We start from the raw sequence: 13,457 nt of genomic DNA, 5'->3' as shown, positions 1-13,457 counted from the left end.
GAACCAGGAAATTGGGCACTAAGGCTAGGTTCCCTTCCTGCCCTCCGGTGTCAACGGTGTGTTAAAGCCCTTTTTTGGAGCACTTTTGTTCAGAAACCATACAAAAGCACCCAGTGTATTCTGCCCCTTACACTCTCTCCATCATCATCATCTCTTCTAGACCAGTTGCCTAATTTAGGCCAGTGTCCCATAAGGCAAGGTGACAGTTTTGTGCATTAGATATGTTCTTCCTTACTCATGTGTATAAGCTCTAGATGATTCCACCTTTAATAAATTTCTTCTTAATTAAAGACTGTCCATGGATGGCTTACATAGTTCATTGAGCACTTTTTTGGAAGTTCTTCCTTTAAGAACCCTGTACATAGCTGCCTTCTACTACAGTTTGGAATACACAGCGAGAAGCTGTGGCTATTTAACATTGAAGTGTATCTCTGTGATTTACGGGGCCTAGGAGGGATCAGGAACATTTAACATTGATGTGCTTAGCATTTACAGGGTGGTATTGGTGTCATGCCCAAAGCGTCTTGATAAAACCCCACATATTGTATACATTAATTTAAAAACTGGAGCAAAGATGAAAAGCTCTCTCTGGGTCGCCCAAGCCACAGAGGGAACTGCTCCAGGAAGCAGAGCTGGCCCTGTGGGTTATTCTGTGTCTTAGGTGCAGGATGACAGGACCAAAGAAGAGGACAGAGCCCTGGCTTGTAGCCCCATCCAAATAACAGCTGAGAGGAGGCGAAGCCTGTGGTATGCCACACAGTACCCAACGGATGAGAGAAAAGTAAGCCACAAGAAATCCGTTTCCGTTTTCCTAACTAATTTTGCTACTTTTGTGTTAATGTTGCTGAACCTGAGCCATGTATCACGTGCAAAGTCAGATTGCTCATAGTTTATAGAAATAGTTTGATTTTGATGTCTCGAGAGCAGAGCGCTCTATTCAGAGAGGAGAACCCAGTGCTTCTGAAGGAAATACATGGTTCCATAATACCCATGAGAACACCATTTTATATTGCAGCACTTTCTACTGAAGTCTCTTAATCCTAAAAAGAAAGATTGTTCTTAATTTAAAAAAACTTTGTATTTTAAACTAACAAAATATAACAAAGCAATCCAACCGGCAGGGAAAGTCTTAGTGTTGAAATACATTGCAGAAAATGATTTCACTCTATCAGGTAGCCCCAATAATAACTCAAGTAACCACTTAGAGAAGAACAAAACAGTCGATACGAATATGATTAAGTGTCTCCTACCACTCTGAGGCAACAGTATGGGTTGATGAGGAAAAGTGAGTCACAATGGGTAATTCATGTAACCTTTTGATTATTTATTGACCATTTTGAACTCAACTCAGCGCCATATTGACTTGTTAAAAATTGCCCATTTGTAACGTGGTAATGACAAACACAAAGCATTTACTTCCTGGCATGTTAGAGAATTGAGGAGTAGATTCTCTGACGTATTTGGTGGCAGGCTAGTTTCCCTAAGGCACATGGTCTTTCTTATTCTAAGCATGGCTGTCATGTCATGTCATGTCATATCAAGGGAGAGGGCTACACAATGAATGGGCTGCTTAAGACAGCAGACAGTTGTGCGGAGTACATGTGGTTCCCTTAGATGTGTGAGGATTTCCAGGGACCTTTCTCTCTCTCTCATCACGTCATGTGTCAGGTTATCCTGGCCCTTTTACTAAGGACAGATAGCGATAGAGGATGGCTCAGGAGTTTTTCAAATTGAGGTCTGTGGAGCGCCGGGGATCCCTGAGACCCTCACAGGGATCCACAAGTTCAAAACTACTTTTGAAATAATATTTAAAATATGTGCCTTTTCCCCCTGTGCTGACCTTTGTTCTGATGACACAAAAACACAGACCGAGGCCGTGGCACGAAACCCTACAGCCGCGGTCCTGCCCTTCCCCACCACGCACTCACAGAAATCAGAGCAGGAAGGCCAATTTCATTTAAGGATATCCTTGATGAAATAAAATTAATTAAAAAAAAAGAATATCTTTGATGAACCAGAAATAGTTACCAGTTCTTTTTTTAAATCTCCACATCAGAGCTCACATCTGTTTAATATCCCATGTGGTAAAAAGGGAAGTCGCCACAAAGTACCACCTGCAAACGTGTGATGACCATCTTGACGAAAAGCACTTGGCTGGTTGTAGGAAGCATGAACTGAACTAGCCGTTGCCCACCGCACACCAGATTCACTTGACAGAGCTGCTAGGAGACAAATTATGGTGATTCAGGGATGGGTATTTGGCAGATAGTTACTGGAAAAGAAGAGAAGTGAGCCCATCACTTCAAGGCACGCAACAGACAGCACTTACTGCCAATGGTAACACTTGAACTTATGAGTGAAAATTAGAATATTAGAAAACTTGCGTCCACTCTTCGGAGCTGGAAAACTTCCCAATACTGAGCACCTCTCTGATGAGATCAGTGGTGATATTAACACGTGTGTGTTTTAAATATTGTGTAACAAAATGTGTCAGTATTTGGGAGACTGTATAACTCACTGGAGCAAATCACCAACACGTGAAATACATCATTGGACTTTAAGGCAACAGAGTGTAAAAAGTTCACTGATAGACTTTCAGATTCCATGTTGCAACTAATCTTCCGGTTACTACCACTTGTTGAGTTTGGTGTAGTATTAAAAACAAAACAAACCAAAAAAAACTGCCCACAATTGCCTGGCTAGACTTTTGAAATACTCTTTCCTTTTCCAACTGCATAGGTCGCTGAAGCCAAATTTTCCCCATATACTTCAGCCAGAATAACACCTCATGGCAGATTGAGCACACGAACAGATATGAGAATCCAGCTGTCTTCATTTATGCCAGATATTAAAAAGATACGCAAAAGTATAAAATAATACCACTTTTTTCGCTGTTTGGTTTTTTTAAATACAACTGTTTGAACAAAATGATTTTTATTAGCATGTTAAATTTTAAGAAAAATTGAACAAACTAACAAATATTTTTAGATGCCTCAATTTTAATTTCTAGCATAGTAGATATTGATGGATAGGAGCCATATTATTAAAACTCTTTGGGACTCTCCGTGATGTTTATAATTATAAATGAGTCCTAATCCAAAATGGTCGGAGAATCATGCAGAACACAGAACAGCAAACGCTTATTATTTGAGGAGGGTCCAAACCACCTGGCACTAATATAGTTTAAAAGCACAGTCATTAGGGCCCCTGGGTGGCTTGGTCGGTTGAGCCTCCGACTTTGGCTCAGGTCATGATCTCACAGCTCGTGAGTTCGAGCCCCGCATCAGGCTCTGTGCTAACAGCTCAGAGCCTGGAGCCTGCTTCTGATTCTGTGTTTCACTCTCTCTCTGCCCTCCCCCTCTCACATTTCTCTCTCTCTCTCTCTCTCTCTCTCTCTCTCAAAAATAAATAAACATTCAAAAAAATTTAAAGCACAGTCATGTAATAATTATTTTGTGGTAGACAATATGCAAATCTTAAAAATAATCTCAACCCACACATTACAAATCAATTTTGCTTTATTATGAAACTTCTATTCCTTGAAAAGTAAATATTTTCAGAATTTTGCAGACGTCTCAAAGGGTCTTAGGAGTATTAAATGAAGCAGCTTATTCTATTAGAACAAAACAGTTGAAAAACATGATCAGCTTTTGAAGTCATGTGGTTTATGACTGGTTGCTTGCTGTCACAATTAAACGTTAACATCAGCAGCTGTAAAACAGTTGTAATAAACAGCAACAGCCAGTTCAATGACTTGTCCCTTTATATTCTGCATGGCAGTTTTAACATACTAGCATCCAGCTAGTTGAAAGAATGGGTATGTGTAAAGTAAAACTTTATAGATATGTATAAACTTTACCATGCTTTTTGCTTACATATTAACATTGCTCTCCTGCATTGCTTTTTGCAGCTTTTATCCATGACCCAAGATGACTACAAACCATCTGATGTTAGTATATTCTTAGAATTATCATTTATGCTCGTGTAAGTGATGTAAAAGTGATATAAATGGAATTAGCTCCTTTGAGTATATTTTAATAATCTATAAAATTTCCAGAAGTTTTTGAATAATTTTTTGTAGAAATTATACCTGGTTTATTGCTGTTAAAACACTAACTCATGTAACATGAGCGTGCGTACAGTCATACAAAATATATTTAAACTTGTAAAAAGCCACATTGGAGAGTTTGTAAAAGCATTTTGCTCTGCAGGTAGACCTATTACATAATTTGAATAGGAAGTCTTGCATGTTCATGGACACACACACGATATATTTATATCGTAAAGCCAAAGAGGCAAAAAAAAAACCAAAAAACAAAAAAAACAAAAAACAAGAAATCGCACTTCGTGTACGAAATGCTTCAGCACAGAAATTGCAAAGCATCAGCAATGATCTCAAGAGGGGGTGCCAGCTAATGAGACTACATTAGTCCTATGCGCAGATGTACTAAGTGTGGACAGGGGTGCTCTGGCTGGGGCCTAGGAACGATCTGGAGTTGCACTAGCTGGAGGGATGGCTGGGAGAGAGGCCATCAGAACAGAGGCTGGAGAGATGATCACACCAGATCAGCAAGGCTCAGCCAGCCTTTTCCAGGATTTACACTTGATACCTAGAACAGAGGGTGCCTTGCATGGTGTTTAGCAGAAGTGCAAGACAAGATCAGATTAAATTTTTACTGGGACAATTCTGTGGAAAATAGATTTGGACACAGGAATGAATGTACGCGATTCATCTTGCTAAAGCGGATACTTGATTAGTTGTCCGGCTTCCGTTTAGTTCTTCACTGTTGAGTTATGCCTTTCTAGCGTAAGGGAAGGAGGTCGTATGTCCACATTGAAAACTGGAACTGATGTCACAGCTGTGCCTTTGCCCCGTGCTCCCCTGGCAGGGCCTGCTGGTGACCGTGAATGGCAATCCCGTAGACTACCACACCATCCACCCCAGTCTCCCCGTAGAGAACGGCCCCGCCAAAGCCGACCTGTACTCCACCCCGCAGTACCGGTGGGAGCCCTCTGAAGACTCCTCAGGTAAGGGGTGCACATCATACCTCAACTTTGATCTCTCATGCACACGCTCAACATCTCTCTGTATCTTGTTTATTGTTTATTGTGTTGGTTCTTTCTCCTTTTAACACGGGCATTGTCTTCCATGGTCAGTATCATTAAGCTCATTTCCTCAAGTTCTCTATTTTTCCCTAGCGTATTTCTCTGTGTATTTTACCCTTGTATATAAAATAAATGGTATAATTGGGGCAAACTCTGAAAAATAAAAGGTAAACAGTTATTTTAAACACATCAACTTACAGTGTTAAACCTTTGTGTGTGTGCGTGTGTTTGGGTTTTTCTATAATTTGATATTGTAATCGTGGTTAATAGTTTTGCTGGTTAATGGATGACCATTTTTAGAAAGAGTTTATTTTGTCTATAAAAAAAAAGGAGAGGGCTCAAACTTGTACTAGGCCTTTTTTCGCGTTTCTCTCAGTTTATTATGTTGAAGGAAAGCAGGCGGATACTAGAGATGACAAATTGGTGGCTTTGACTTGGGTTGTGTTTTATTTTGTTTTGTTTGGCCTATGCAGCATTTTCTAAAATGAAAAAAAAAGTAACCCACATTTTAAAAGCTGCAGCTCTGAGATACGGAAATTTCTGGAATCTCTTGAAGAATGTGAATATCTGGCAACACTAGCCCCCCACTCCTGCGAGGCAAGCGTTCACTCAACCACTGTTGTCACTTCCCTGATGGGGACCATGCCAATCACCAGTTCATAATGACAGAATTAGCTAAGTTTACTGTTGGGTGGAAAAGGCAGAGTACACAGTTTGCGTCAAAGTGGCTACAAAACTGTACTGGATTTTTCTGTCTATTTATATGGAACTAACCCTGGAGTTGTTACACCTGATCCTACCTTAAGTAAATGGCAAGCAACTATCCAGCCTGTGATTGGTACATTAAGCTTAATGTATTTTTTGTTCATAATTCTTCATCAGACTTATTCTACTGTATTGTTCTGCATAGTTATCAGTATACCCCGAAGTTGCCTCTGACCCGGCATCTACTTAGCAATACAAAGGGTTAGTCACACTATCTAGCCTTCCTCAGTAAGGTCAGACCAGGTTCACTTCCCTAACCCAGCAGCCCACACATACCCCCAGCCCTAGATGGCACCTGCCGTCTCCACAGAGCCCCAGACTCTATGGGTTAATTACCCATTTCTGCTTCCTACTTGCATGTGTTTTAGTTTGCAAGTGTTTTAGTTTGCAGTTCACTTACTGAATATCTCAAGAAAATCCAGTACTTTCTGCAATGTGGTCTTCAGTGCTTTGGCATCAGAATCACACGGGGCAGGCCGAGAGCCAGCATTTGTGACTTTTAAAGTCTGGGACGCTCAGGTCACAGCCAGATACACTTCTCTTTACACATAGCTAACGTAAAAAGAGATGAACACAATTTTGGCTGCTGACAGGCACACTCACACATACTCACATCATAAGTTGAACTTTCAAAGGTAACATAAAAGCTGGACAGTTATTTTAAAATTTGAATATATATATGCAGACAGTGTTACAAGCAGAGAGGTAATGCCACGAGCTGTAAAATCCATCAGATTCCGTTTCTTCATCACTGTGTCCAATCTGTGGCCTTCCCCTTATAATCCTCAGCCCCCACAGTGGAAGGGTGGAAGGCAGCAGGCTTCTGTAGGAGGAAATACCAGCCCCTCGCTTAGAGACTCACTTCTGGAGCCTGCACAAGGTGCTGTGCATGGCCACTGTTTCTTCACTGGTTTCTGTTTCCTTGGCATGGTGTAGAGCGACTCCCTGGTGTGACCCAGCTATACGTAGCCCATTTAATTTAAGCAGGAGGACAGAAGGGATGTGGCACTCATTACTTCATCTTTGAATTCAAATTAGTTCTCCTGACAAGTAGAGGAGGATCTTGAGAAGAAATCCTTAAGTGCTATGCCCGTATTTTCCGATTGCTGGTCCTCTTCTCCTCAGCCCTCCGCACTGTCTCTTGCTTTTTAACATGATCTTTCATCCTTAGTATGACTTGTCTGCCTCGGCATAACCTAGGAAACCATGGGCCACTGAGCTCACACTGGCAACGTGGTTGGATGGTTGGTTGGTTGGCTGGCTGGTTGGTTTTCTTCACCTTCATTCTATCCATACTCTAGATTCTGCTTGTATTAATTATCTATTGCTGAATAACAAATTATGGCCAAACCTAATGGCTTAAAACATTTAGTGTCATAGTTGCTGTAGGGCAGGAATCGGGTGTGACTAGGGTGGGCTTCTCTGACTCAAGGTCTCTGATAATGTTGTAGATAAGCTGCTGGCTCGGGCTGTGGTCTCATCTGAAGGCTCACCTGAGGAGAATCTACTTTCACATCTACCCATGTAGTTGTTGGCTGACCTCAAGTTCTTGCTGACTGCTGGCCAGAGGCACCAGTTCCCTGTCACCCGGGCCTCTTCTTAGGGCAGTGTACAACATGGCAGCTGGCTTCTCTCAGAATGAGTGAGAAATGAGAGAAAGTGCCCAGGTGCCTAAGGCAAGGCCATAGTCTTTTTAAACTTAATCCTAGAAGTTATATTCCATCCCTCCTACTTTTTAGAAGCTCATCAAAGGTCCCACCCACACTCAAGGGACAAGGACTACACAAGGGCATGAAGACCAGGAGGTAGAGATTATTAGGGACCATCTTTGAGGCGGCTTTCCATTCCTCTCAAATTGAAATTTTCTTTCCGGGATTTCTGAGTGCTAGGTTCCATTACGCTGGCCAGGCCATTCTGTTTGAATTTGAAGGGCTTTGTCAGTTGGAAAGAATCTCTGAAGTCTTAAATAAAAGTCTGTGTTAAAACCATATATGTGGTGCAGCAGTTGGGACCCTTATCCAGAATTCACATATTAGCATAAATAGTTACATAATTTTTTTCTCCATCTAGAAAAGAAAGAGGAAGAAGGGGAGGAGAAGGAAGACTTTGAGGAGGAAAGGAGCCATGAGGAGAAACGAAGTGTTAAAGTTCATGCCATGGTCTCTGTGTTCCAGTTTATTATGAAACAAAGTTACATCTGTGCCCTTATTGCCATGATGGTATGTATGAAATGAGACAGCAGCATGCTCAAGAAATGCCCCACCATCCTCTCGTGACTGGCACAAATACCTAATCTTTCCAATATCTTGGCAGAGAATGGTTGGGTATTTATTTTTCCCAGCATCTTTATACTACAGATTTCAAAAATCAGGTTTTGGGGCACATGGGTGGCTCAGTCAGTTGAGTGTCTGACTTCGGTTCACATCATGATCTCCCAGTTCGTGAGTTCAAGCCCCACGTCAGACTCTCTGCTGTCAGAGTAGAGCCTGCTTCGGATCCTCTGTCCCCCTCTCTTTCTGCCCCTCCCCTGCTTGCTTGCATGCTCTTGCTCTCAAATAAATAAATAAACATTAAAAAACTCAGGTTCTGGGGCGCCTGGGTGGCTCAGTCGGTTAAGCGTCCGACTTAAGCTCAGGTCATGATCTCACAGTCCGTGAGTTCAAGCCCCGCGTCAGGCTCAGTGCTGACAGCTCAGAGCCTGGAGCCTGCTTTGGATTCTGTGTCTCCCTCTCTCTCTGCCCCTCCCCTGCTCATGCTCTGTCTCTCCCAGTCTCAAAAATAAACAAAAATATTAAAAAAAATTTTTTTAAATCAGGTTCTGTTCTATTTAACCTCCCTTTAAATATTAATGCATTTCTCTCAAATTAGCCTTAAAAGTGAGACGGTTGCCTGTTTTGCCAGTTTAAAAGGATCTATTGGGTAGTTTTTCTATGTGACGCTGAAGGTGTTCAAGATTGTCCATAAACTGCTTTTATTTTCTTCACATGGGAGAATTACATTCACGTCTTATCTTAAATTTCAGTGAAACTGTAGTCCATCTTAGCTGCAATAAATTTTTACTGATATGAACATCCAGCAGCCAGAGTTCCCAAGAGCTTTTCCGATTTTCAGTGCTCAGTTGATGCATGTTTGTACTCACTTCTAGGTACATCTTCCGTCCCCAGCATCACAGTTTCAGAAATCCTCATCCTCATCCTCATCCTCATCCTCATTATCATCATCATCACCATCATCCTTTGGCCTAGAGAGAGGGGATATAAGAAAGTCTAATTTGTCCCCTTCTTAAAAACAAACTTTTATGGGAAATCTGATTTATTTTTGAGACACCTAACGCTTACCTAACACAAGACTCTTCTACATTTTGTGGTCAATGGTGAGATCCCATGAACACCTTTAATGATAATAGAATGAAGATATTCTATACCTTTGGGGGGGCGGGGGGGGGGGGAAATGCCTGAACCCGGTTTCTCCAGGCCTCCCCTCAAGATGTCTTCCAAATGAACCAACCTGTGTGTCCAGTCAACTTCAGCTTCTAGTAAGGACAGCTGTACATCTGAGAGAGGGGTGGCAGAAAGAAAGCTCCTTGAAATGAAAGATGGCTCAGGGATGCCTGGGTGGCTCAGTTGGTTGGGCACCCAACCTCATGGTCCGTGGGTTTGAACCCTGTGGCAGGCTCTGTGCTAAAAGAAATGAAAGATAGCTTGTTAGGTGATTGCAAACTCTCTCTTCTTTAATGTAAATTCTGTGCTCTTGGGTGCTTTCTGGCATTTTCGACATGTCATCCTCTAAACTGTAGCAAAATTCAAACTAAGAGAACAGATCCTTCATTAAAGACATGCCCCTGTCTGGTGCCATATTCATTGTTTTAATGGAGCCATCATATTAATGTTTTAAAAGAGCCTGCGTTCCATGGAAGTGTCCCATGTGACAGACTTTTAATCACAGACAGAAAAAGTAGTCCTGAGGAGCCAAATCTCTTAGAATGGTACTTGTATTTATTCAAAAATATAAAGTCGGAATACACTAAACTGTCAGACAATCTGGAAATTGAACATAGTGCAGAACCATCCCGAATACCGCAACTGAAAGGCATATGTCACTTAGGCACTACACAGGAAAGAGGTTTAAAAAAATCCTCATAACTTGTTTTTCTTCCTCTTCCACCCCCACCTTCCCAAGAATAGGGTGCAGGGGAACAGACTTGCTGGAATTGTAATATCTGTGAAGATGATTTTCCTGGGTCACACCCAAACAAATGGCCATTACATCTGTATTTCGTACCGGGATAAATGAATTAAATACACTACTTAATGCAAGTGCATTAACTGTTACCTACCTAACCTTTGATAAACAGTATTTCCAAGAAATAATATTTTCATGAAAATAATTCAGACTTGCTAATAGTTAGCAGTCACTCACCTAATTTCAGTAAAAGCAACTTTAATTTCCAGTTTATGTTTATCATGTGTTTCTTTTTTTTTTTTAATTTTTTTTAACGTTTTATTTATTTTTGAGACAGAGAGAGACAGAGCATGAACGGGGGAGGGGCAGAGAGAGAGGGAGACACAGAATCGGAAGCAGGCTCCAGGCTCTGAGCCATCAGCCCAGAGCCCGACGCGGGGCTCGAACTCACGGACCGTGAGATTGTGACCTGAGCTGAAGTCGGACGCTTAACCGACTGAGCCACCCAGGCGCCCCATTTATCATGTGTTTCAACCAACAATTTTAAATAAATTTTAAGTAAGTTCACCACTTAAAAAGCTAGCTCTCCTATAGGACAAATTTGCTAATTGCCGAGAGGAAATAATATGAGGAAATTTTTATGGCCACGTTTCCTTGGCACTCTTAAATAACTCCCGAGTCTAGTTTGGAAAAAGAAGGGATAGATCACTTACAGTTGCTTTTAATACTGCAAAGTAGGGTGTACCTTTGTATCTTTGTACCTAAAGTGAAAAATATTTAGAAGGAAGACCCGCCATACATTTGCCGTTGGCTCTGTTCCCTGCAGGAAGTTAAAAAATAATGCTCTTCTCAGCAAGATCAGTCTTTCTCTTCGGTTCTCTCCCTATGCCCCAGGTTGGGGTATCTCTCTATGATTTCACCACTGTCTCCTCTCCTTAGTTTGAATATTATTGACTTTTTCCTTTTAGATAACTTTTTTTAATTTTTTTTAACATTTATTCATTTTTGAGAAAGAGAGACAGAGCATGAGAAGGGGAGGGGCAGAGAGAGAGAGAGAGGGAAACACAGACTCGGAAGCAGGCTCCAGGCTCTGAGCTGTCAGCACAGAGCCCGACATGGGGCTCGAACCCGCAAACCGTGAGATCACGACCTGAACAGAAGGCTGACGTTTAACTGACTGAGCCACCTAAGTGCCCCTCCTTTTAGATAACTGTTAACGTACCAGAGCAGGGGACTATACATTGTAGTGACCATCATTGTGTTTTCTCTTCCTTTCACCCTCAAGGCTTGGAGCATCACCTATCACAGCTGGTTGACTTTTGTGTTGTTGATTTGGTCATGCACCCTTTGGATGATTCGCAACAGAAGAAAATATGCCATGATCAGCTCTCCTTTCATGGTCGTCTATGGAAATCTGTTGCTGATATTACAGTATATATGGAGTTTTGAACTTCCTGAAATTAAAAAGGTCCCAGGATTTTTAGAAAAGAAAGAGCCAGGAGAACTTGCCTCCAAGGTAAGTGAATGGGAAAATAAGAAAACAAAACATTGAAACAAATCCACAATAATCATAATAAGCATATCCAGGCACAGACTTACAAAGGTAGGTTCCAAATATTCAGTGCTTTACAAAAATGAATACGTTAAAAGCTCTAAGAAATAACTCATATTCCTTAGAGGTCTCTATAATTTAAATGTGAATAAATATTACACCATGCCTTTAGATTTTATTTAAAATAACAGTGCTTTCCACTGGAAGGAAAAATATAGGCTGTTACATTTTAATGTCAATTACAGTGTGGTAGAAATTAGAGGGGGAAACAGGAAAATACAGTATAAAATGTATCAAAGGGTTAGGAGACTTTGATCTCAGTTTGCAAAGCAGGCTGAACACATTGCTATTACAGATAATCACCGATTATTCATAAAAACGTTTTTTCTTCAATTATGTCTTAAAAACACTGTAGCAGCAAAAATTAAATAGGACACTTATTTTTCTCCTTCTGTGGATTACATGATGTGCCTTCATTTGTAGTGAGAAAGCTCATGATCTGTCACTACTCATTATTTTCATGCCCCATTTTAATAGTTTTCACTTCAGAAGATTATAAATTGCCCCAAACTTTGTTTTGTGAACTGGCAGACTCTAAGCACATTCTATTTGTGTCAATGACTTTGCAGTAAGACGGTGAAAGCAGTCCTGTGTAATTCGTGTAATTACTCCATGAGCCTTGAACATCTTTCTCCTCTAGGCAGAGAATTAGTTTCTGCCTAGAGGGACATTAATTTACATTGCATGAAATCCACCGTTCCTGAGAGCAACCACCTTTTTTACAGGTTACCAGACACCAGACAGCCCATAGCCAAAGCAACCAGGCATCAACAGGGTTTTAGGAGACACCAAAGATTGGTTCTCATAACAGATTTTTGGGTGAAGGCTATTGGGGTAAGGGAGAAACTCCTAACAGGTGAATTCTAAAGAGTTAGAAGTTAGATCATAATCCCCTGTGTTCATGGACCATGGCCAGTTCATTTATTGATTCATTCATTCATATAAAACTCCCATGCCCACCCTACTCCACTTTCTCTCTCAAACCCCACTCCACGATGACAGTCCCACAGCGTATTCCCATTTACAAGTCACTTCTGCCTCCCACTCTTCCCTCTCATTCTCTCCTTCCCTGGACTTCCTCTTAAACACACACACACACACAACGGATACGTTCGTCTTTTTTTTTTTTAACAAGAGAAATTCGAAATCTCATCTTGTGACTGTGCAAATCTATGTCAGCCTGGCTCAGAATATTGGGGAGGCATCTGGAAATGTATGCCACCTAACTGGCTGAACTACTTCTTGCCCAAAATCAATAGCTCTTGGGGGGCACCTGGATGGCTCAGTCAGTTGAGTGTCCGACTTTGGCTCAGGTCACGATCTTAGGGTTTGTGGGTTCGAGCCCTGTGTCAGGCTGTCTGCTGTCAGCACAGAGCCTGCTTTGGATCTTCTCTCTCTCTCTCTCTCTCTCTCTCTCTCTCTCTCTCTCTAGGCCCCTCTCCCACTTGCACTCTCCTCTCTCTCAAAATAATAAATATTAAAATGTTTTAAATCAACAGTCCTTGGGATGGGGGGACATTTGGGGGAAATAAATTTATTACTTGTAAGAAAAAAAGCAGTGTTATTCTGGGGAAAGCAGGGTCTGCATTTATATTTTAATGTACTCAGGAGCTAAAAAGAAAACAAGTTTTGTCATAGATAAAAACATAACCCAAGATCATAAAATCTCTATCACGGTGACATTTGTCAGAGCACATTATTAAACACAGTGTTTGCAAAGTACTGAGTGGATCATGGAAATCTAGAGAAAGAAAGAATATGGCCTGGATCCTCAGAGGTCTGACCACTCTGG

At 41.3% G+C, this 13,457-nt stretch overlaps 1 protein-coding gene across 10 annotated transcripts in view; it reads left to right on the top strand.

Annotated features, from left to right (window-relative positions):
- The window catches only part of PIEZO2 (piezo type mechanosensitive ion channel component 2), a 468,071-nt gene that overhangs the window by 333,030 nt on the left and 121,584 nt on the right, over window positions 1–13,457 (top strand). For 7 of the 10 annotated variants that reach the window (XM_053902378.1, XM_053902380.1, XM_053902381.1 and 4 more), the window contains exons 9-13: window positions 662–781; window positions 3,911–3,949; window positions 4,890–5,028; window positions 7,942–8,090; window positions 11,339–11,569. In XM_053902378.1, coding sequence (XP_053758353.1) covers window positions 662–781; window positions 3,911–3,949; window positions 4,890–5,028; window positions 7,942–8,090; window positions 11,339–11,569 — 678 coding nt within the window. The remainder of the gene's footprint in view (window positions 1–661; window positions 782–3,910; window positions 3,950–4,889; window positions 5,029–7,941; window positions 8,091–11,338; window positions 11,570–13,457) is intronic. The other 3 variants (XM_053902382.1, XM_053902379.1, XM_053902383.1) reach the window with 3 other exon arrangements.

Source organism: Panthera pardus, unplaced genomic scaffold (genome assembly GCF_024362965.1).
Source record: "Panthera pardus isolate Hobbes unplaced genomic scaffold, ASM2436296v1 HiC_scaffold_15, whole genome shotgun sequence".
Classification (NCBI taxonomy): Eukaryota; Metazoa; Chordata; class Mammalia; order Carnivora; family Felidae; genus Panthera; species Panthera pardus.
This window is presented reverse-complemented; position numbering and strand designations above follow the sequence as displayed.